At 37.0% G+C, this 25,802-nt stretch overlaps 1 protein-coding gene across 1 annotated transcript in view; it reads left to right on the top strand.

The window, feature by feature from the left end:
* COL24A1 (collagen type XXIV alpha 1 chain) overlaps positions 1-25,802 on the top strand; it is a 440,433-nt gene that overhangs the window by 120,659 nt on the left and 293,972 nt on the right. The window contains exons 11-12 of the mRNA XM_055403313.2: positions 2,561-2,614; positions 7,914-7,958. Of these exons, the coding sequence (XP_055259288.2) occupies positions 2,561-2,614; positions 7,914-7,958 (99 nt within the window). The remainder of the gene's footprint in view (positions 1-2,560; positions 2,615-7,913; positions 7,959-25,802) is intronic.

The raw sequence follows: 25,802 nt of genomic DNA, 5'->3' as shown, positions 1-25,802 counted from the left end.
TATTAGTATTATTTTTTTTTGCTTCTTATTTCTTTATACCCTAAACTCTAGTTTAGTGGTAGTGTTTTTAGAATGATGACAAGCCCATATGATTTCTTTGTTGGATGCTGCTGACATTTTTTATTTTGTTATAATTATCAAGAAACTTTTCTGAAATACCTACATATTTATGCATGGCATTGTTCCCTTTAAAATCTTTATTTCTAAAATGTTGTACTGATTCTGTGCAGACTGTGTTGAGCAGAGGTCTGACTTTTCAGCTCCTGAGTTTTCAACAGAATTTTTAGATCAGTGTACATCACTTAGGGTGTTTGTTCTTTTTATTTATAAGCAAAATTTCAGTTGTGTATGTTAAAGCAAAAGTTAACTGTTTTTAAACTTGAGGCCATCTGTAGCTGATGATTCTGAAATACGTGTAGCTTGCCACCATAATCCTAAATGTTTGGGTAACAGAAATACTTGTGGATGCTTCATTTTTAAAGAAAGTTTCTCCATCCTCCAGATGCTTGACTTTTAAGCAAACAAATTAGAGATATATTATCATTAAAGTTAAGTAGAAGGAAACCAATTATCTTTTCCTGTATTTATTGCTTGTTCATAAAGGTGTTTTCCTTGTCAGAGAAAAGTGTTCATCCTACCATGGTAATACCCAACTATTTTTCACCCTGCATGGAATGCCTTTTCTTTGCTTCAAGACTCAGCTCAAAAGTTGCCTCCTCGTAATGATTTTCTTGTAACTAGCACTTCAAATGCAACAAGCATTTGAAGCAACAAGCATTTGACCCAACAAGTAAAACTTTCTACAGTTCATAACTTTTATAAATAAAATAAATTAAATGTACAGTGAATAAGTTCTCTGAAATATTTCAATATTTCTGCAGGTTCTTAAAAATGAAGTTGCATTTCCATTTTCCAAAACCACCCATTCACCAGCGTACTGTGTCTCTAGACATTATGTACGATTTTACTTTGCAACAGAAACCATTACATTTAAAAATTCATTACAGCAAGGTTAGTTAGACACATGATGGATGCAGCTTTAATCCTGCCATATATTATTACAGTTAAAATGTAAATGATGAAAAATATTTTGTGCTTATCAGCATTTATGTGGAAATGTGTTTTACAGTGGTATATGGTGTTATATTTCTATTATTGTGATGAAAAAGAAAGCAATACAAAAAGACGAAGTGTTTATTAAAACATGAAAAAAAAAAAAGAAATGGTTTTGCAGCACTGAAGAGATTATAGAAAGTAAATAAGCTAGATCAGACCTGTTTTATGTAGTAATTTTATAGTTTATTTTAATTATTTCAGTTATTAAATATTGTTATACTGTTCATTAGTTCTGATTGTTCATATTAAACTATTGTAATGCAAATAAATAAATAATTAGGAAAAAAAAAAAAGTTTCCTCCTCTGTAAAGCTGTCCTAAACCTTCCCTCTAGGCAGTACCGGTCATTCTGCCAATCACTATCTGTTGTGTGTTGTGTTTATCTTATCACCTGTCACATAATCATGTCACAATTATCTTACGATATGACAGTTATTTGTATGACTTCTTCCTAATAAACTATCAGCTTCTTGAGGACACTGATTTTCATGTTCATTTTTATAATCCCAATTCCTGGCACACAGAGGGCACTAAAATGATGTTTTGTGCATCAGTGACCCAGATTCATATTCTTTCAAATATGGACCATTGCAGCAGTATTCTAATAAGATTTTTTACATTCAGCATTTCCTGTCTGGGGTATATTCTGTATTCTGTCAACAGCTTAATATTTTAGAGAAACAGCTTAACATAAGGTCATTACCATACTCCCTCAAAGTCCAGTAGTTTCCTGTTATCTAAAATGTAAAGTCTAAAATTCTTAGCCTGAAATTTAAGGCTTTCCTTAATCTATTCTCTAAACTACCATACACTTTATTCATTAAATTGATGAAACAGGTTATTATTTGCTGCAGGTGAGATGTAACTAAGGTGTGGTAGTACAAAGTAGCTTGCATTGTTACTTAGATGCACCCCTTGTTTCTCAGACCAGTGGGAACCTCCATGAAGGCAGTGTGGGTCTGCTTTTCTCCAAAGCACCTTTCTCATAAGAAGCTGTCAGTTAACCATTTACAAGCACTCCTGTAGTCCTCTCCGTCTTGTTTCTGCTTACTGTGGTTCTGCCTGGAGTGTTCTTGCTCCATTATCTGCTTATCAATATTTTACCTACTCTGTAGGCCTATCTCGAGTGCCAGTCTTCTTTGAAATCTTCTTCGATTGTCTTTACCTCCTGCCACGTTGGAATGAACTCTCCCTCCTCCGTATTTCTTATTCTTGGATACCTCCTTTCTGCCTTACATTTTAGCTAATTGTCTATATTTCTGACTTTATTTAAATGAAAAGATGGATCTGTAACTTTTAGGGAAAAAAAGCAACAAGGTTATTATACTGTTAAGCCTTATAATTCATATTACTATGAATAAATTTTAAGTATCTGTATTTAGAATTATATACTTAATGATGACTATTTAAATGAGATAATACAAAGATTGTTTGATTTCTTTAAGGGTTTCATTGGCTCTCCTGGAGACGTAGGACAACTGGGACCTGAAGGAGAAAGGGTAAGTCTGTTTCCTTCAAATATTATTTCTAATGTGGTATACTTAGGGTAAAGTAAAACAATGCTGATAAGCCCAGATGTCAGACAGGTAATCTTACTGAGTGAAACAAACCAGCTTTAAGAAAAATTAGATGATGTTTTTCATTCTATCATACAAAGAATTGAACTGCTTCTTATTGACCCAAAGGAGTACACGGTTAGTCCCCTCCCTAGAAAAGAGTACTGTTCTGTAAATGCATTTTGCTTGTAAATCCAACAGAGTTAGCCTAGGTACCCAACTAACACAATCAACTGTATAGTACTGTACTGTAATAGGTTTATAATACTTTGCACACAAATAATACATGAAGACAAACACAAAATAAAAGAATTTTAATCTTACAGTACTGTACCTTGAAGAATATAGTCATCCAGTACAACAGCTGGTGTACAAGGACTGGCATAGAGTGAACAGGCAAGAAGAAATACCGACTGGAGGAGGGAGAAGAGGTGGGAGATGGCAGAGCTCAGGGATCATCAGCGAGAGGAGATGGAGGGCAAGCTGAAGTTTCTCTCATGACTCATGTTGATGGCATAGGTTTTGAGTCCTTGCTGGAACCAGATGCACATTCACATCTGTGAAAGTTTGCAACTTGAAGGTTCATATGTAGGGGACTTACTGTATACAGTTTACATTGTAAATAACTCTGCTGCTTATGATGCCGTCCTTTCCAGACCTGTTGGCATGAACTTATTTCTAGTAATTGATGTACTAAATAAAACAAAGTTATATGTTCCTGCGAAATGTCATCATCTTGGATTTAAGGATCCCAGTGACACTAACCATCAATAGGCACAATGTCCTATTGCTCACCTTTGAACTCTTTTTTTTTCAGTAGAGATATTAGATGAATATTTTTGTCAACCACTGTTCAGTTGAAAGTAAATGGATTACTTCAACCATTGATACCTGCTAACTTATCTGCATATACAGAAATCCCAAGCTACGTAGTTCTAACAGATTTGTTAGTCTCAAGGGCTTATAAAAGTGATTATGTCTCAAGGGATTTTATCAATAAGTATGCTTTATAGATTGCAAGTGACAAAAAATTTTGTTTCAAACTGGCTTCAAAATGAGATTTTAAATAAACGATAACAGCAAATGATTTATTGTAATGGTTATATATATGCAAGTCACTATTAATTCATTTAATCTTACAGTACCCAGGGAGATAGTATTATAATTCTCACTATAGATGAAGAAAACGAGGCACACAGAGAATATTACCTAAGATTATACACAGATAATAGAACGAGGATTTAAACATAGATATTCTGGCTGTAAAACTTGAGTACTTGAGTACTGTGTCCTGCCACTACTTCTTATGACCAGAAACACACAGGTTAGGTGGAATCTAGGCACAGTGTGATCCTGTTAGCACAGTGAGATCATCATTTTCTCCACTTTGCCTTAACCAATGTTGGCTTCATCATAAGACTGATTTCTCATTTGATTGCAAGATTCCCAATGCAAGGGTTAAATATGCCTTTGTTTATGTTCAGCCAGAGAAACAGGGAGACAGGTGGTAATTGTCTGCTGAGTACAGAAAATAAGACTTCTGTATGATTGTACCAACTTTGGTTGCATACTACCTCTGGACAAATAATTATCACCAGAGGAATGGCAGGATCCCATTTGGAAATACAGATGGGATGGATTTCTGAATAAAATCAAGATTTTGTTATGAAGAAGAAAAGGGGCCACTTAAATTAGTATATTGACACTCTTCTAAATATTATTGCAGTTTAAAATATAATGTATTTTTCTGTCATATTCCATAAATTGATGTTTGAAAAAAATAACTCATTGATTTGATAAATATTTACTTTCTTGAGGTATAGCTGATTTACAGTATTTTAGGTACACAGCATCTTGGTTCAATATTTTGATGGATTATACTCCATTAAAAGTTATTACAAAATAATGGCTATACTTCCCTGTGCTATAGAGTATATTCCCTATTGCTTAGGTATTTGAAACATTGGTAACTTTTATCTCTGAATCCCTACCCCTATCTTGCCCCTCCCCTCTTCCCTCTCTCCATGGATAACTACTAGTTTGTTTTCTGTATCTGTGAATCTGTTTTGCTTTATATATTTGTGTGTTTTATTTTTTTAGATTCCACATATAAGTGGAATATTACATTGTATTCATCTTTCTCTGACTTATTTTACTAATCATAATATTCTCTCAAAATAAATCCATCCACTGCTGCAGATGTCAGAATTTAATTTTTTATGGCTCTATAATGTTAAACACACACACGCACATATACACACACATCCAACCAGTCCATTCTAAAGGAGATCAATCCTGGATGTTCATTGGAGGGACTGATGCTAAAGCTGAAACTGCAATACTTTGGCCACCTCATGCGACGAGCTGACTCACTGGAAAAGACTCTGATGCTGGGAAAGGTTGGGGGCGGGAGGAGAAGGGGACGACGGAGAATGAGATGGCTGGATGGCATCACCGACTCTGTGGACATGAGTTTGAGTGTACTCCGGGAGTTGGTGATGGACAGGGAGGCCTGGCGTGCTGTGATTCATGGGGTCGCGGAGAGTCGGACACGACTGAGCGACTGAACTGAACTGAACTGAATGTATGTGTATTTATATATACATACACACAGATATATTTATCCATTCATCTATTGATGGACCCTAGGGTTGCTTCCATGTCTTGGCTATTGTAAATAGTGCTGGTATCAATGTGTCTTTTCAAATTAGTATTTCCCAGGTTAGTGATAACCAAACTGCTGAATCATATGTAGTTCTGTTTTTAGTTTTTTGAGGAACCCCATTACTGTTTTCCATAGTGGCTGTATCAATTTATATTCCCACCAACAGTGTAGAAAGAGTCCCTTTCTTCCATGTTCTTGCCAACATTTGTTGTTTGTGTTCTTTTTGTACCAACTTTGGTGGCCATTCTGACAGGTGTGAGGTGATACCTCATGTAGTTTTGATTTGAATTTCTCTAATAATTAGGTCAGGAAGCAACAGTTAGAACTGGACATGGAACAACAGACTGGTTCCAAATAGGAAAAGGAGTACGTCAAGGTTGTATATTGTCACCCTGCTTATTTAACTTATATGCAGAGTACATCATGAGGAATGCTGGGCTGGAAGAAGCACAAGCTGGAATCAAGATTGCCAGGAGAAATATCAATAACCTCAGATATGCAGATGACACCACCTTTATGGAAGAAAGTGAAGAGGAACTCAAAAGCCTCTTGATGAAAGTGAAAGAGGAGAGTGAAAAGGTTGGCTTGAAGCTCAACATTCAGAAGACTACGATCATGGCATCTGGTCACATCACTTCATGGGAAATAGATGGGAAAACAGTGGAAACTGTCAGACTTTATTTTGGGGGGCTCCAAAAATCACTGCAGATGCTGATTGCAGCCATGAAATTAAAAGACGCTCATAAACTGTGGAACATTCTGAAAGAGATGGGAATCCCAGACCACCTGACCTGCCTCTTGAGAAACCTGTATGCAGGTCAGGAAGCAACTGTTAGAACTGGACATGGAACAGCAGACTGGTTCCAAATAGGAAAAGGTGTATGTCAAGGTTGTATATTGTCACCTTGCTTATTTAACTTCTATGCAGAGTACATCATGAGGAACGCTGGGCTGGAAGAAGCACAAGCTGGAATCAAGATTGCTGGGAGAAATATCAATAACCTCAGATATGCAGATGACACCACCCTTATGGCAGAAAGTGAAGAGGAACTCAAAAGCCTCTTGATGAAAGTGAAAGAGGAGAGTGAAAAGGTTGGCTTGAAGCTCAACATTCAGAAAACAAAGATCATGGCATCTGGTCCCATCACTTCATGGGAAATAGATGGAAAAACAGTGGAAACAGTGTCAGACTTTGTTTTTTGGAGCTCCAAAATCACTGCAGATGCTGATTGCAGCCATGAAATTAAAAGACGCTTGCTCCTTGGAAGGAAAGTTATGACCAACCTTGATAGTATATTAAAAAGCAGAGACATTACTTTGCCAACCAAGGTCCGTCTAGTCAAGGCAATGGTTTTTCCCGTGGTCATGTATGGATGTGAGAGTTGGACTGTGAAGAAGGCTGATCGCCTAAGAATTGATGCTTTTGAACTGTGGTGCTGGAGAAGACTCTTGAGAGTCCCTTGGACTGCAAGGAGATCCAACCAGTCCATTCTAAAGGAGATCAGTCCTGGGTGTTCATTGGAGGGACTGATGCTAAAGCTGAAACTCCAATACTTTGGCCACCTCATGCGATGAGTTGACTCACTGGAAAAGGCTCTGATGCTGGGAGGGATTGGGGGCAGGAGGAGACGGGGACGACAGAGAAAGAGATGGCTGGATGGCATTACCGGCTTGATGGACATGAGTTTGAGTGAATTCTGGGAGTTGGTGATGGACAGGGAGGCCTGGCATGCTGTGATTCATGGGGTCGCAAAGATTCGGACACGACTGAGCGACTGAACTGAAGTGAATAATTAGCAGTATTAGCAGCAGCAGCAGCATCTCTTCCGGACAAGGCAATGGCACTCCACTCCAGTACTCTTGCCTGGAAAATCCCATGGACTGAGGAACCTGGTAGACTGCAGTCCATGGGGTCGCTAAGAGTCGGGCATGACTGAGCGGCTTCACTTTCACTTTTCACGCATTGGAGAAGGAAATGGCAACCCACTCCACTATTCTTGCCTGGAGAATCCCAGGGATGGGGGAGCTGGTGGGCTGCCGTCTATGGGGTCGCACAGAGTTGGACACAACTGAAGCGACTTAGCAGCAGCAGCAGCAGCATCTCTTCATGTGCTTCTTAGCTAACTGTATGTCTTTGGATGCTGGGAATACTGGGCAGATACATGTAAAAGAATGAAATTAGAACATTTCTTTTCACCATTCACAAAAATAAACTCCAAATGGATTAAACCTAAATGTAAAACCTGAAACTGTAAAACTCTTAGATGGGTACATAAGTAGAACACTCTTTGTCATAAATCATAGCAGTATTTTGGGGGATCTGTCTCCTAAGGCAAAAGAAATTAAAACAAAAATAAATGAATAGGACTTAATTAAATGCACAAGCTTTTGTATAGCATAGGAAACCAAATAGAGAAGACAACCTATTGAATGGGAGATAATATTTTCAAATGATATGACTGACAAGGAGTTAATAATATCTAAAATATAAAAATGGTTTATGCAACTCAATATAAGAAGAAACAACCCAATCAAAAAATGGAATGAGTATTTACTTTTGACTTTTTTACATTCTAGGGTGTTCCTGGGATCCGTGGAAAGAGGGGTCTTAAGGGAAGACAGGTAATTAGATTCTTCTTTTATGAGGTTTGGTTTAGAGGAATATAATCTAATTATGTGTCATCCACAATCCAACTCATTCAACAGAGTTTAAATCTTGCCTCTTTAACCGACTATCCAATAATACCTGAGAATATGAAGAAGTATTTAGATTAAAAAGTAACTTGAAATTTAACACTTCTAACCTATTTAATATAACAGTGGAAGAGACCTTTATCCTTATGGTGGTGGTTTAGTCGCTAAGTCGTGTCTGACTCTTGAGACCCCATGGACTGTAGCCTGCCAGGCTCCTCTGTCTATGGAATTTTCCAGGCAAGAATACTGGAGTAGGTTGCCATTTCCTTCTCCAGGGAATCTTCTGGACTCAGGAATTGAACCTGGGTCTCCTGCATTGCAGGCAGACTCCTGCATTGCAAATGGATTCTTTACCAACTGAGCTATGAGGGAAGCCTTATGAGAAGGTCCTATAACTAAAATGTTACAGAAAATACATGGACAATTTAACTCACTAATAACGGCATTACTTACCCTTCTGCTTTAGGGCTTTTTAAAATGCCTATTTGAGATGCTAGCTCAGAAACTAGGTTCTTATATATTTAGATTTTTTTTTAAATCAAGTGAATTTTGCCTGATAATATAGTTTGAGAGATGGTTAAAAATTGTGACATTATCTAATACCCCTATATTTAACAAGTGAGAAAGTTGTGGTTCAGAGAAGTGTTCTTGGGTTTTCCTGGCTGTGTTGATATAGCTAATTTGTACATGGTGTTAGTGACTCAGTTGTGTCCGATTCCTTGCCACTATATGGATCCTGCCATGCTCCTCTGTACATGGGATTCTCCAGGCAAGGCTACTGAAGTGAGTTTCCATTCCCTTCTCCATGGGATCTTCCCAATCCAGACACTTAACCCAGGTCTCCTGCATTGCAGGCAGGTTTTTCACCATCTGACCCACGAGGGAAGTCCAGATAGTTGATTCAGTTCAGTTCAGTTCAGTCGCTCAGTCATGTCCGACTCTTTGAGACCCCATGAATCACAGCACGCCAGGCCTCCCTGTCCATCACCAACTCCTGGAGTTCACTCAAACTCATGTCCATAGAGTTGGTGATGCCATCCAGTCATCTCATTCTCTGTCGTCCCCATCTCCTCCCACCCCCAATCCCGATAGTTGACTTGCCACCTGTTTTTTTCACTTGTGCTGTTTTTATTACAATTCAGATATTTATTAGGATAAGACATTGTGTGCTACACTGTGCTCTCTATGAGGAAGAAAATTGTCTTTCATAACACCTTTTCTAAAATTTTGATGTAGATATTGGGTTGGCCCAAAAGTTCATTCAGGTTTTTCTCTTCGCTGTTACAGAAAAAATTAAACAAACCTTTTGGCCAACCGAGTAATTAAAATCTTACTTATAATGCTAAAGGATTGCAATCTTACCAGAATATTCATATCCTTTTAAAGTATTGTATTCTTTGAGATTTGCGTTATTTCTTATGGATTAGAATAGGTCAGTGTCACCGTTATATGGGTGAGGAGAACAAGGCCAGTGATATTAAAAGTCTTACTCAGGATCACATAGTTATAAGTGGTAAAGTAGAGAACTGAGCCCAGCTCCTTTGAATATAAATCCAACAGCCTTTTTCTTACTACTTAGATATTTCTACTGTCTATCTTCTACCTCCTACTACTTAGAAGAACACAATATATTTTTTTATAACATAGGGACAAAATGTGATAAACTTAAAGTTTCACTTTAATGAGTTTAATATATTAAGATAAATTTATGAAACTAAGAAACACAAAGGAAGGCAAACATTTTGTTTTCTTGCAATTACATTCAACATTAAAGCTAATCTTATAACAATTATAACTGCAGAAGCTGTACCATCACCATTTTTTATCTGCAAGCATATTATTTCTTTGCAGTTTATCCCTCATACACATACTCCAACAGAAATACCTCTCATGTGTCAAAATTCTAATCTAAATATGCAGATATATGCTGTCTAAAAATTTGTATTAGGTGAAGTTTGTCTTCTTTATTTTTGTCTTCTCCACTTTATGTCATATTTCCATCCATTCTCTAGCAAAGTATGCTGTCAGTAAAAGACTAATTAATTTATTTATGATACTATATTACTTCCAGTGCTTAAACAGTTACCTGTTAATAATTATATTTTAAATATAGTTTAAGGCAAAATAAGTAATCTTTAATGGTGAAATTTTAGATATTGCTTAGAAAATATTTTCTCAGAATCTCAGTGTTATATCACTTAAGTGGCTACCATCTTTATTAATTTAGCTGGTCTTATATAGATATTAGCTTTATCTTGACAATGCATGAGTATTATTTACTTTCCTACTCCATAATGAACTGTAACACTGTCCATGGAAGTTTTTAGATAACTTCTGGTTTCTTACTCCATAAGGAATTATAAAATTATCCAATATGCTATTGATCAAAAGAGGAGTTCAAGAAAATTGTGGAAAAATAGTGAATGGAGTGATCACTGGGTTCTTTTTTAAAATTATGCTATTCTTTATACTACAAATTTTTTTGAAGTTTTATTGCTTTAAAAATATATGCCTTTATAAGAGATTTAGATCTTTGGAAAAATTGTATTCAAAAAACTTATGTATCCCATTTTTCTTAAATGGTATTTATTACAGAAAATCTGTCTTATGTTTTACTGTGTCATGTGTGCATCTTCTTTTTAACCAAATAAGTGATTTGACCATGTTTATGAGGGAATCACTGTACTTAAAACTAAAATACAGTTACAACCACAAGTAAAATTATGCCAAGATTGACCCCAGCAACTGTTGCAGAATATTATCCTATGCATAAATGGTCCACTATGTTCTGTTTACTTTAAGTAAAATTGTCTTCAAATAGCTTTGACACTAAGTAAGGGAAAATATATTAGCATGGGGTATTATGTATCATGGGACACATATTTCAATTTAGATGATTAAAATTCCATGAGAAGAATGGTTACTTATACTTTTAATAACAGTAAATGGAAAATATCTTTTGATATCATTTCTAATCTCTTTGATGTGGGAAATATTAGCCATGTTAATACAAACATGGCCATTATCTCTTGGTAATTTATTAAATTATGTATGCTATTTCTTATATGTGAGGTAGATATTCAAATACAGAAACAGAATTAAACGATTCAGGCCAACATAAAAAGCTGACAGAAAGCATACATGTGAAAGAAAATACAAAAACCTGGAAATGCTGAAATCTAAAAAGAATCTATATTTAAGAAATTTTTGGCTATGCCTATGTCAAAGACTTACTTCCAATTTTCTGCTGGTTTCATAGCTACTTAGAAGGGTGGATTGATGCTTCATTAAGGTACAGCTATGTTGATCCCATGTTTTTTTCATTTATTGTCCTTAAGTATGAATAAGATGTACCTTATTGTACTCACCACTCCCATCTAATTAATTTAATTAGTCTTACATTGTAAATGAGCTTGTTTCCTCAAGTTTTATGTAGATACAATTAGTCTTTGTACATAGAATATGATAGAATATGATTCCATTTTTTAATTGAAGTATAGTAGATTTGCAGTGTTAGTTTCAGGTATATACCAAAATGATTCAGTTACACATATGTATCTATATTCTTTTTCAGATTCTTTTCCATTATAGGTTATTATAAGATATTCACTATAGTTCCCTATGCTATACACTGCTTCCCTGATAGCTGAGACAGTAAAGAGTCTGCCTACAATGTGGAAGATCTGGGTTCAATCCCTGGGTCGGGAAGATCCCTTATGGAGAAGGAAATGGCAAGATCCCTTCTGGAGAAGGAAATGGCAACCCACTCCAGTACTCTTGCCTGGAAAATCCCATGGGCTGAGGAGCCTGGTAGGCTACATTCCATGGGGTAGCAAAGAGTTGGACACGACTGAGCGAATGGAATCATTTGAATAATCAGTGTGTCTATTGATCCCAAACTATTCATTTATCCCTCCTTCCCTTTATCCCTTCCTCTTTTAGTAATTAGTTTGTTTTCTGTGTCTTTGAGTCTGTGTTTGTTTTTAGATAAGTTATTTGTGTCATTCTTTTAGATTCCACATATACGTGATATCATATGATATTTGTCTTTTCTGTCTGATTTTACTTAATATGATAATTTCTAGGTCCATCCATGTTTCTTCAAATGGCATTACTTAACTTTTATGATCGAGTAGTATTCCATTACATTCATGTATGCGTTTGTGTATATATATATATATATGTATATACACACAAACACATTCATACGTACATACATATCACATCATCTTTATCCATTCACCTTGTTAGTGGACATTTAGGTTACGTCCATGTCTTGGCTATTGTAAATAGTGCTGCTATGAACATTGGGGTACATGTATCTTTTTGAATTAGAGTTTTCATCTTTTCTGGATATATGTCCAGGAGTGGGGTTGCTGGATCATATGGTAACTGTATTTTGGTTTTTTAAAGGAGCTTCCATGCTGTTCTCCATAGTGATTGCACTAGTTTACCTTCCTATCAACAGTGTCGGAAGGTTTTCTTTTCTCCACACTCTGTCCAGTGTTTATTGTTTGTGGACTTTTTGATGACGGCCATTCTGACTGGTGTTAGGTGATACCTCACTGTAGTTCCGATTCGCATTTCTTTGTTAATTAGCCATTTTGAACATATTTTCATGTGCCTGTTGGACATGATTCAGTGTCAAGTAATTGTTATAGCATATAATTTGTAGAATAATAGTAACTGTTTTTAGATAAGTCCTTAAATTTTGTGTAACATAGTCTTAGAGTCTCAAAATTAGCAAAAACTGGGAAAAATAAATTATACAACTTTCTGTATTATAAAATATGAAACACTCTGATAGTCAAAATAGTAAAGATGGTAGGCTTAGAAAACTTCCAAATCCAAGTTCAAGTCACTATAAATATGATCTTTGGATTACTATATTGGTTTTTATCCTGAGTACTAAAGCTCTATGTTTGATATGAGTAATTTTAAAAAGTATGGAAATGTGTATGTATTGACATGGCATATATGTGTACACCACAGAAATATATGGAGAAGTAGTAAAAGTTCAGTCCAAAATTGTCAAAATATTGCTAAGCTTAAGTTTGGGAAGATGTTGTAAATCATATGTCCATCAGTTCAGTTCAGTTCAGTCGCTCAGTCATGTCCGACTCTTCGCGACTCCATGAATCACAGCACGCCAGGCCTCCCTGTCCATCACCAACTCCCGGAGTTCACTCAAACATCCATCGAGCTGGTGATGCCATCCAGCCATCTCATTCTCTGTTGTCCCCATCTCCTCCCGCCCCCAATCCCTCCCAGCATCAGAGTCTTTTCCAGTGAGTCAGCTCATTGCATGAGGTGGCACTGGTTGCCAAAGAATCACTTATTTCCCTGAGTAAACACTAAGCATGGAATTAAGTTGTTGTGAACCAACTTCCTTAGTGATGTCTGTATTATTTTAATGAAATTATAGACTGGTTAGGGTTAGGGTTAGAGTAAGAGATACCTTCTCCTGGATAGTATAAATATTATATGATGCTCCTGAAATGGATACGTTTTAAAATAAGGTGTTATTTTTGTCGTTTGAATTATTTATTATTTAGCCTCATATTGGTATTTTTAAATCTATGTTTCTGTTTAAAGTTATTTCATTTTAAATTTTCCCAGAAAGCTTTCTTCACCCAAAATAAAACATTGTATTTATTCAGTTTGCAGATAGAGTTGATACTTGTAACACAATATGTTTTTGGTTTTTCAACCAGTTCAGTTCAGTTCAGTTCAGTTGCTCAGTCGTGTCCGACTCTCCGGGACCCCATGAATCACAGGAAAAGTAAAAAACAGTTTTTTTAAGGAATTTGGTGTATTTTAGGATCAGGCTGTGTTAAAATTGTTTTATTAAAAAATTCATTTGTTCCTTAGGCTTAGATTGTTGACATTTGAGAAGTGGTTTTTTTCCAAACTACTTTTGATTTTAAGATCTTAGTATTAGGTACTTACTAATTAGAGATTCCAAGGGAACATTTCATGCAAAGATGGGCTCGATAAAGGACAGAAATGATATAGATGTAACAGAAGCAGAAGATATTAAGAAGAGGTGGCAAGAATACACAGAAGAACTGTACAAAAAAGATCTTCACGACCAAGATAGTCACAATAACGTGATCACTGACCTAGAGCCAGACATCTTGGAATGTGAAGTCAAGTGGGCCTTAGAAAGCATCACTACGAACAAAGCTAGTGGAGGTGATGGAATTCCAGTTGAGCTTTTTCAAATCTTGAAAGATGATGCTGTGAAAGTGCTGCACTCAATATGCCAGCAAATTTGGAAAACTCAGCAGTGGCCACAGGGCTGGAAAAGGTCAGTCTTCATTCCAATCCCAAAGAAAGGCAATGCCAAAGAATGCTCAAACTACCGCACAATTGCACTCATCTCACACGCTAGTAAAGTCGTGCTCAAAATTCTCCAAGCCAGGCTTCAGCAATATGTGAACCGTGAACTCCCAGATGTTCAAGCAGGTTTTAGAAAAGGCAGATGTACCAGAGATCAAATTGCCAACATCCGCTGGATCATGGAGAAAGCAAGAGAGTTCCAGAAAAACATCTATTTCTGCTTCATTGACTATACCAAAGCCTTTGACTGTGTGGATCACAATAAACTCTGGAAGATTCTGAAAGAAATGGGAATCCCAGGCCACCTGACCTGCCTCTTGAGAAACCTGTATGCAGGTCAGGAAGCAACAGTCAGAACTGTACATGGAACAACAGACTGGTTCCAAATAGGAAAAGGAGTACGTCAAGGCTGTATATTGTCACCTTGCTTATTTAACTTATATGCAGAGTACATCATGAGGAATGCTGGGCTGGAAGAAGCACAAGCTGGAATCAAGATTGCTGGGAGAAATATCAATAACCTCAGATATGCAGATGACACTACCCTTATGGCAGAAAGTGAAGAGGAACTCGAAAGCCTCTTGATGAAAATGAAAGAGGAAAGTGAAAAGGTTGGCTTGAAGCTCAACATTCAGAAAACAAGGATCATGGCATCTGGTCCCATCACTTCATGGGAAATAGATGGAAAAACAGTGGAAACAGTGTCAGACTTTATTTTTTTGGGCTCCAAAATCATTGCAGATGCTGATTGCAGCCATGAAATTAAAAGACGCTTACTCCTTGGAAGGAAAGTTATGACCAACCTTGATAGTATATTAAAAAGCAGAGCCATTACTTTGCCAACAAAGGTCCGTCTAGTCAAGGCTATGGTTTTTCCCGTGGTCATGTATGGATGTGAGAGTTGGACTGTGAAGAAAGCTGATCGCCGAAGAATTGATGCTTTTGAACTGTGGTGCTGGAGAAGACTCTTGAGAGTCCCTTGGACTGCAGGGAGATCCAACAAGTCCATTCTAAAGGAGATCAATCCTGGGTGTTCATTGGAAGGACTGATGCTAAAGCTGAAACTCCAATACTTTGGCCACCTCATGCGACGAGTTGACTCACTGCAAAAGACTCTGATGCTGGGAAAGGTTGGGGCGGGAGGAGACGGGGACGACAGAGAATGAGATGGCTGGATGGCATCACCGACTTGATGGACATGAGTTTGAGTGAACTCCGGGAGTTGGTGATGGACAGGGAGGCCTGGCGTGCTGTGATTCATGGGGTCGCAAAGAGTCGGACACTACTGAGCGACTGAACTGAACTGAACTGAATCAGAATTATTTTTAAAGACCTCATGTAATCACTGACATGTTAGTCAACATTTGTGCACTCCTGCTTTTGGATTTTGAGATAATATAGTCCTTATGTCTTCCTTTTCTTCCCTTCTGCACTCTCTGCAGTGTCAATTGGATCAAAACCCTTATTGTCAGTTAATATTAGAGATCTTAAAAACAAGATGGTAGAAAATCTTTATTAGCTGGGACTTTTAAGTGTGATAGAACTACTGTTCTGTTTTACATGTCTTACTTTTTTTATTTGAGAAGCTTCTTGGAGCATATGATATGAACCAAATTATTTAAAAGCATAACACGACCCACTGACTTGTAATAGAAAAGAAGAATGCTGTTTAAAAAAATGAGCAATACAGGGAAAGAGGATTTATGTATATGTGTTAAACTTATTTTATTGTTCTTGTTCAGTCACTAAGTTGTGTCCAACTCTTTGTGACTCCATGGACTGCAGCAAGCCAGGCTCTCCTGCCCTTATCTCCTGAAGTTTGCTCAAATTCATGTCCACTGAGTTGGTGATGCTATCTAACCATCTCATTTTCTGCTGCCCCCTTCTCCTTTTGCCTTTAATCTTTACCAGCATTAGGGTCTTTTCCAGTGAGTCAGCTCTTGGCATTAAGTGGCCAAAGTTATTGGAGCTTCAGCATCAGTCCTTCCAATGAATATTCAGAACTGATTTTCTTTAGGATTGACTGGTTGGATCTTGTAGTCCAAGGGACTTTCGAGTCTTTTTCCAACACCACAATTCAAAAGAATCAATTTTTCAGCACTCTGCTTTCTTTATGGTCCAATTCTCACATCCATATATGACTACTAGAAAAACCATAGTTTTGACTATATGGACCTTTGTTGGCAAAGTGATGTCTCTGATGTTTAATATGCTGTCTAGTTTTGTCATAAGCTTTTCTCCCAAGGAGCACGTATCTTTTAATTTCATAACTTCAGTAACTGTCCACAGTGATTTTGGAGTGCGAGAAAATAAGATCTGTCACTGCTTCTACTTTTTCCCCTTCAATTTGCCATGAAATGATGGGACTGGATTTTATATATGTTACTAATTCCAAGTGGCTCTCTTTTTAATGCAAAGTTTCCAACTTCATTCTGTAGTGACACAGTTAGGAAATTCTACACCTCCATTAAAAAAAACATTTTGCAGGGCTCATAGATTGATTTAATCAGTAGTCTCTTACAGTAAGTTGAAGCAAATTTATATAGCTCCATGACCTAAAATATCTATGCCCAAACTGACTTTTCCAGGATAGAAGATAACATATTGGAGATTGGATTGGCTCTCAACAATACCTAGAAAATCATTGTCAAATATAGAGGTTTTTTTTCCTAAGAACTTTTTCAGATCTGATAATGATAGATAATAAATAATCAAATCATTTTATAATTGAAGTTAGATTAAAAGCAAAAGAGTATTCAGTTTTCTTCCTGTGAACATCAAAGTATCGCAGCCTAGAATAGTGGGGAAAATAACACGCTTAGGCACTGGGACTTCAGAGATGTTTACTTTTCTAAGTATAGAAAGTAGTGTCTCCTCGTCTTTTCTCAGACATCTTTCTGCTAGAAGAATCTATTTTAAGTAAACTGTATTTTGGCTTCTAACTCCAGTGTTAGAATTTCAGAATACAAAATCCTCTGTTAGACATCTGTTATTAGTTCTTTCTTTAGCCCCAAACAATCTTAAATACGTACTGAAAAGCCATGTTTCAAATACATACATTTTATGGAGAATTTGGAGACAGTGTTTTTTTTGTCCCAGGAAAAATTTTGAGCTAATTTATATATAGAGAAAGAACTAGTATTGCTAGAGCACTACAAAAAATTGTCACTAATTTTTCAGTGATTCTACCTCTTTCAGGAAAAATGTATTTTCTGGATTCTGCTTTATCGGGATAGGCTGTAGTAAGTAGGTGTGGCTAACTATAGCTTGACAAGAGGGCTTCCTATGTGGCTCAGTGTTCAAAGAATCTGCCTGCCAGTGCAGGAGATTCCAGAAACATGAATTCCATCCCTGGGTTGGGAAGATCCCCTGGAGAAGGGAATGGCTACCCACTCCAGTATTCTTGCCCGAGAATCCCAGGGTCAGAGGAGCCTGGCAGGCTACAGTCCTTGGGTTTGCAAAGAGTTGGGCATGGTGGAGCATGAGCTTGACAAGAAGAGCTCAGGAGTTTGAATTAAGCCTACCTTCAAGATCAGGTCAGTTACTGACCAAGAAGAGAGATGCCCAGTGAACACAATTGGTAAACTTGAGGAAGTCCAGGCAGAGCATGATTTCATGGGGGTGTGACACCAACAAGTGGGAATTCAGGCAGGCATTTATTTTCAGGGTGAATAACTTCAGGGAGAACTCAAGATAGTCTTGTAGGTTATCAAAATGAGGAATGTGAAAATGTGAGTGCAAATATGGAAGTGAGATTTGGTTTGGGTTCATGGTCTGTATTCTCCTTGTGGGAAAAGTTAAGAATAAGGTTGGCCTTTATGATTGAGGGATAATGTTATGCATCAAAAATGGTTCTTGAACACAAGAATAAGGTAGATTCTTGTTTCTAGAACTAGAGTACAAGTAACCAGTCTTTAACAACAATACAGGAACTTCAGTCTGAGAACTGAGGCCCAGATCATAGCTAGGTTAATAATAAAACCTGATTTGATGTTAACTCTCTAAGAATTTGGCTGAAACCCCTTAAATTCTTACTGAAGTTTACAATTAGTCTCAATTGTTAGGGAATAGTTTATCATTGAAATGTGGATCAAATTGTCTTACCTATGAGGAAAAGAAAGAGGCAAAGATTGAATTATCACCAAGTACTTTATATTCTAACTTCTTACAGTAATAGTGCTTGTCTTTAAAGGATTTTAAACTATCAGGATTTTCTGGTAATATGTATTTATGTGTAGAATGTATAAACTTGACCTGTAGGTTTTATTTTAGTATATTTAATCCTAGACAATTTAGTGTAGTCCTCTCTTTTTATTTCTTCATCTTGGAAAAAGTTGAATTTCTGTTTTTATTGGTAGTGCCTGGTTATCAGTAATACCTGTTTAGTGTATGTATCTTTTATGATAACTTTTATTTATCTCTACTTTAAGTTGAACTTTTTTCTAAACATTTGTTCTTTAGAAAGAGTAAAATGTGTTCAGAGTTCATTGTAGTCTTTAATAGAAGAAGTTTGCAGTGGTTTTTTGTTTATTCCATAAATATAGTCATCAATATTTTTATGGTTTAGTTCTAATCTTTCTCTAGTTGTTTTATATTCAGTATTTTTTTAATGTCTTTGTAGAACTAGGAAAATATCTCTCTTACTAGATTCCAAAAGTGGTAAGTTTTCCACTGTTTCATGATACTTATTTGACTACCAAGTATATATCTATGTGTAGTCTGTGGTATTAACACCACATATGTATTCAGGCATACCAAGTCTAGAATACTTCTTTTGTTCTTAATGTTTGATAACTACCATATTTGATAGCAGTAACATCAAACCCAAGCAAGAGAGACGCTTGATCTGGGTTCTGCATTTTAGAGGACCTGCACTTCAAAAACAAATAAATAAGTGTATTAAAAACACACACACACACACACACACATGAGTTCCCCCATCATTCAGGATCCAGCCTTTAGCATTGGCATTGTATGACCTGTAATCCTAGACATCCATTCTTGTTATGTATTAGGTACCTATTGCTTATTCCATGTTAGAGGTGTAAAAACATACATATATATTATTTCTTATAGTTTCTGTGGGTCAGGAATTTGGGAGTGGCTTATTTGGGTGGGTTTAGCTTAGGGTTTTATATGAGGTTATAATCAACTTTTGCTAGCTAGGTAATGCTCAAAATCCTTCAAGCTAGGCTTCAGTAGGACATGAACTGAGAAATTTCAGATGTATAAGCTGGTTTTAGAAAAGGCAGGGGAACCAGAGGTCGAATTACCAACATTTGTTAGATCATAGAAAAGGCAAGGGAATTCCAGAAAAACAACTACTTCTATACTGAAGCTCCAATACTTTGGCCACCTGATGTGAAGAGCTGACTCACTTGAAAGGAGCCTGATGCTGGTAAATATTGAGCGCAGGAGGAGAAGGGGGAAACAGAAGGTGAGATGGTTAGATGGCATTGCTGACTCAATGGACATGAGTTTGAGCAAACTCTGGGAGATAGCGAAGGATGGGGAACTCTGGCATTCTGCAGTCCATGAGGTTGCAAAGAGTTGGACATGACTGAGCACTGAAGAGCAAGGAGCCCCTCTAGTCACTGCTTTTTAAGGGAATAAGCACAGGGAGGCTAGGTCACTTGTTCAAGGTCACCCACAGCTATAGGGGAGTCAGGATTTGACCATATAGATCTGGCTCCACTGAACTGACTTGTACCCTGAGCATGGATACAAAGTTGTTTGTTGAAATCATTGTAAAATACATTTCAATGAAAATTCCTACCTGATAGTCCAGTCATCTGAAGGCTTGAGTGGGACTGAAGGATCTTATTAAGGTGGCTCCCTTACTGGCTGGTGGGAAGTCTCATTTCCTCCCCCATGGGGAGCTCTCCACATGGCAACTTGAGTGTCCTTTTTTTTTTTTTGGTAAATATTTAATTTTTTTTTTTAATTTTTGGCTGTGCTGAGTCTGCCTTGTTGCACATGGGCTTTGTCTAGTTGTGGTAAGTGGGAGTTACTCTTTCATTGCAGTGTGTGAGTTTCTCATTTGGTGGCTTCCCTTGTGGAACCCAGGCTCTAGGTGCATGAACTTCAGTAGTTGTGACACATAGGCTTAGTAGTTGCAGCCCATGAGCTCTCGAGCAGGCAGGCTTCAGTAGTTGTGGCATGAGGGCTCAGTGGTAGTGGCTCTTGGGCACTCGAGTGTGGGCTCAGTAGTGGTGGTGCATAGGCTTATTTGTCCCGTGGCATGTGGAATATTCCTAGAACTGGGATCAAACCCATGTCCTCTGCATTGGCTGGCAGATTCTTATCCTCTGCACCAGCAGTTTAAGTCCTGTGTGTCTTTACAGCATGGCTGTTAGCTTCCATCAGAGCAAATGGTTAATGAGAACAAAATGAATGGTTAGTGTCTTTTGTGACATATCTTTGGAAGTCACATACTGTCATTTCTATATTCTGTTAGTCACATAGACCAGTCAGGATTCAAAACAGGAGGGGATACACAAGTGCATTAATACCAGTGAAAACCCTAAGGATCCATCTCTGAGGCTGGCTACCGAGGTATTTTAATAATATTCAAGCCTCAGAGAAATTCTTCTCCACATATCTTGCCTATAACCTCACATCTGAATACCATAATTTGTAGATGGTACCACTGCCAAAATGAAACATGGAAACTGCTTGAGATTATGATGAGGATTGAGCAGCAAGTAGAAGCATTGAGGTCGAGGAAAGATGAATTAATGTATCTAATTCTCTTTTCAGCATGAATGCAATAGGGTCCTGTGTAATGAAGTACTGTTTTGGTAATGCAGACCTTCTATTTTCCTGCTTCTCTTTGTGTTCTGATTTTTGGTTTCAGAGGTAGTAGAATTAGTACAGTATTTGTAGTAGTTGCACCCAGAGACAGAAACATTTTGTAGTATTAAACAATTAATATACTCTTAAATTTGTATTTCATAGGTATAGACACAAAATTCATGAAGCAGGGTAAAAATTGTTTACATTGGCAAGTAGATGCATAGGAAATGCTAGATAATGAAAATTTCAAAATATAGATATTAGATTACATTAAAATTTTAAAGAAAATAAAACTTTAAATTTATTGAACCATTATTATTCATTATTTATAATTTGCAATAAAAAATAAAAATCAGTAGAAATTTTTCAAATAGATTATTTACTTAATTTTTAAAATCTCGAGATAGTGCAAGTGGTTCTTACATTGAGCTTTACCACATAGTAAAATTTGCAACAGGACTGTATACTCTAAAATGTAGATTTAATTACCAATTTTGTGTAAGTTTCCTGTCTGTTCCTACATAATAAATACCACAAACGTAGCAGCTTAAAATAATACTCATTTATTATCTCACAGTTTTCATGGGTCAAACCGTCCAGATACCACTTGACTAAGTCTTCTGCTGAGGGTCGTGAAGCCACAGTGTCAGCTGCTGCATTATTACCTGGAGTCTTGGCTGAGAGGAGTTCATTTCCAAGCTCATTGAGGTTGTGAGAAGAATTTTTTTCTGAGGATTCTGGCTTTTTGATTTTCTTTATATTTGGGGAGGGGGTGGTATAAGCCCACCTTCAGGTCCTATAAATTGTCCACAGTTCCTTGAGGTCATTCACAGTTCCCTGCCGTGTAGGCATCTCCAGCACAGCTGCTTATTTCATCAAGCTCACATGGGAAGATTCTAGCTCCAGGCTGCTAAAATGGACTTGTGTGTGGTATAGCATAATCACATCAGTGACATCCCATCATCTTTACTGTATTCTAGTTGTTAGAAGAAGCAAATCATAGCCCCATCACACTCAAAGGAAGGGTTTGGACAAAGATGTGAACACCAGGAGGTAGGAATCATGAGGAGTCACCTCAAAGTCTGTTCACTGCAGTGATCAAGCAGCAGAAATGAGCAAGAAAATTATTCACAACTTGAAGAGATCAAGTGAAGTCCGTTACAAAATAAATCTTTACAAAATAAAATTTTGTAACTGATCAAAACAATAAAAATGTAAGAAAGAGAATTATGTTCACAGAAGCAACAGTGCAACTCTGGCATGCCCATTTAGAAGATGATAAAAATTTGCCATTTATGCTAAAATGCCATTATGCCAACTTGCTATTTATGAGACTGGCAAGTTGAGCAAAAAGGGCAAAAAGTCAAGCTTTCCTATGGATGATGACCTGCAAATTGGCCATTACATCCTTTGGTAGGAAAACTCAATTTGATTAAATTAGTGGTTATAATTTTCCACAAAGCAAATATGAGGGAAAATTTATTATTTCATTTTGCAATGTATTTTTTCAAGGAGAAAAAGAAACTGTAGAAACTCCTTTGTATTCTAAGTTCAAAGGCAAAGTGTTTTGTCACTATTGTTCCATATTTCACAGTCAATCTTTCAGATCCTTTTTTTTTAAATGGGGATAATATAGCTGCAAACTCTTAGGTTCATTTTATTAAAGGAGCTCATAGCTCTTCCTGCATTAGAAAAGAAAAAACAAAACAAAACATGTGTGTAGTTGGCAGAATTGAAATAACAACTGAATAAAGTGTGAACAAGCAAGGGCATATGCAACATTATGAAACACTGGCATGAGTTTCTTCAAAAGAAAATATATGACCAATATAGCCAAATGATGCTTTTCTGTGATATTAGCTGTACTATATTTCATAAAACAAAATGTCTAGATGTAATAGGAATTATTTCAAATATTGGTAACACAGTGGTTAATATATAAGATGGACAAAAACAATAAATTATCTAGAACAGAGAAATTAAAAATGAAATGGAATGCTTAATGGGTAGCAAAGTGAGAGGAGAAATAATACATAAAATTTTTTAAAGTAGGTATAGTTTCAGTTCAACTAAATTGTTTCAGGGGCAAAGTGACATTGGGCAACTAATATTTATTATATATATTGTTGAACTACCAGAAGAATAGGAAGTTGAAATAAATAAGTACTTATTTTGTTGTTTTTATGCTGTTTGTAGGGAATACAGGCTTTGTGATAAGTGGAGGACTAGTCACAGGTCTCCCTTCTCCCCAGGGAGAAATCATTAGTTGTGTGGGAGGCTGGACTGGAGAGCAGCATCTCTCACTGGTTGAGTGTAGGGGGCCAATGGGTTTCAAAGATCACATCTTCTAGGCATCCTGAATGATTCCCCAAAAATGATTTTAACAATCTAACTTCTTGTTTAGACCAACTGCACTTTAAAAAATTATTAACATATAATTTACATACATTGGCCCCTTGAAAGTGTACAATTCAGTGGTTTTAGTATACTCACAGACTTGTGCAGCCATCATACTAATTTTAGAACATTTTCATTATCTCAGAAAGAAGCTATAACGATGTCACCCCCCAGTTCTTCACCACATCACAAGCTGTAGGCAGTCACTAATCTACTTTCTATCTCTGTAGATTTACTTGTTCTGGACATTTCACATCAGTGGAATTATGCAGTGGGTCCCATATTGTTTATTATTTCACTGAGGTTCCTGTAAAACTTACTTAAGATCTATCTAAAAATATCAATTGTCTCTTATACTTCAGATTTATTACAGTTCTTTAATTCTACTCTTTCCATTACTTGTATATCATAAAAACTTTCAAATGCCCATAATAATTTATACTGAATAGAATGATGTACTGTAGACTTTTTAAGCTTGTTGGCAACAGCATTTGACTTCCAAGGACAATGAAAGCAAATCACTGCCTGAACTTCAACTGATTTTAAAGGGGGTATAGCTGCAATATGTTTGACTACACAGATGATTTTTGCATTATCCTCTAATTACAAAATAAGATAAACTGCTTCTAGTAGGAATTAACTATGTCTTAGAAACATCATACCTTTTTTTCCCCATTCTTAAAACATCTTTGCAATTTAGTCCATTTATGTTTGTATTAGTGAAGCAGTGATTTCTGGCACTTTGTTAAACATAATGTTTAATACTGGCTTGCCTAAGTAAAAGATTATAAAAAATCTAATAAGGTGCTTTTATTTTTGTTAGTCTTACAAGTTTTTATAAACAAATGCTATCAAACTGTTGGAAAGAAGTCTTACAAAGCATTTTGTAGTCTTTTTAAAAAAATAATTTATTTTTGGTTGCACTAGGTCTTCATTGCTATGAGAAGGCTTTTTCTTTTTTTAATTAAAATTTTTTTATTTTAATTGGAGGCTAATTACTTTACATTATTGTATTGGTTTTGCCATACATTGACATGACTCTGCCCCAGGTGTACATGTGTTCCCCATCTTGAACCCCCTCCCCATCCCATCCCTCTGGTTCATCCCAGTACACCAGCCCCGTGCATCCTGTATCATCCATTGAACCTGTACTGGCAATTCGTTTCACATATGATAGTATACATGTTTCAATGCCATTCTCCCAAATCATCCCACCCTCGCCCTCTCTCAGAGTCCAAAAGACTGTTCTATATATCTGTGTCTCTTTTGTTATCTCGTATACAGGGTTATCATTATCATCTTTCTAAATTCCATATATATGCATTAGTACACTGTAGTGGTGTTTTTCTTTCTGGCTTACTTCACTCTGTATAATAGGCTCCAGTTTCATCCACCTCATTAAAACTGATTCAAATGCATTCTTTTTAATGGCTGAGTAATACTCCATTGTGTATTTGTACCACAGCTTTCTTATCCATTCGTCTGCAGATGGACATCTAGGTTGCTTCCATGTCCTCGCTATTATAAACAGTGCTGCGATGAACACTGGAGTACATGTCTCTTTCAATTCTGGTTTCCTCAGTGTGTATGCCCAGGAGTGCGATTGCTGGATCATATGGCAGTTCTATTTCCAGTTTTTTTAAGGAATCTCCACACTGTTCTCCATAGTGGTTGTACTAGTTTGCATTCCCACCAACAGTGTAAGAGGGTTCCCTTTTCTCTACACCCTCTCCAGCATTTATTGCTTGTAGACTTTTGGATAGTACCTGAGCAGCTTAGACCTGGGATGTGCATACAACCCAGCGCCGGCCTCAGACAGTTCCTGGCAGAGCAACCTAGAGCCTGTGCAGTGTAGACTGGGACAGCACATGCACCATGAGCGGGGGCAAACCCAGTGTGGCCAAGAAATTGCGAGCAGCACTCCCCACAGATGCCAGTGATATTTGTCTGCAGTGTTCCTTCCTCCCCATAGCACGACTGAACAAGTGAGCCTAAAAAGGTGTCCACCACCACCCCCTAGTTTCAGGGCAGAAATTAGACACTGAAGAGACCAGCAAGCAGGAGAGGGCTTTTTCTAGTTGCAGCGAGTGGGGGCTACGCTTTGATGCAGTGTGCAGGCTTCTCATTGTGGTGGCCTCTCTTGTTATAGAGCACAGGTTCCATGTGTATGGGCTTCAGTAGTTACAGCACTTGGATTCAGTAGTTATGGCGCCAGGGCTTAGTTGCTCTGAGGTATGT

The sequence above is a fragment of the Moschus berezovskii genome, chromosome 4 (genome assembly GCF_049115385.1).
Source record: "Moschus berezovskii isolate FMDL1 chromosome 4, NW_MosBer_1.0, whole genome shotgun sequence".
Classification (NCBI taxonomy): domain Eukaryota; kingdom Metazoa; phylum Chordata; class Mammalia; order Artiodactyla; family Moschidae; genus Moschus; species Moschus berezovskii.
This window is presented reverse-complemented; position numbering and strand designations above follow the sequence as displayed.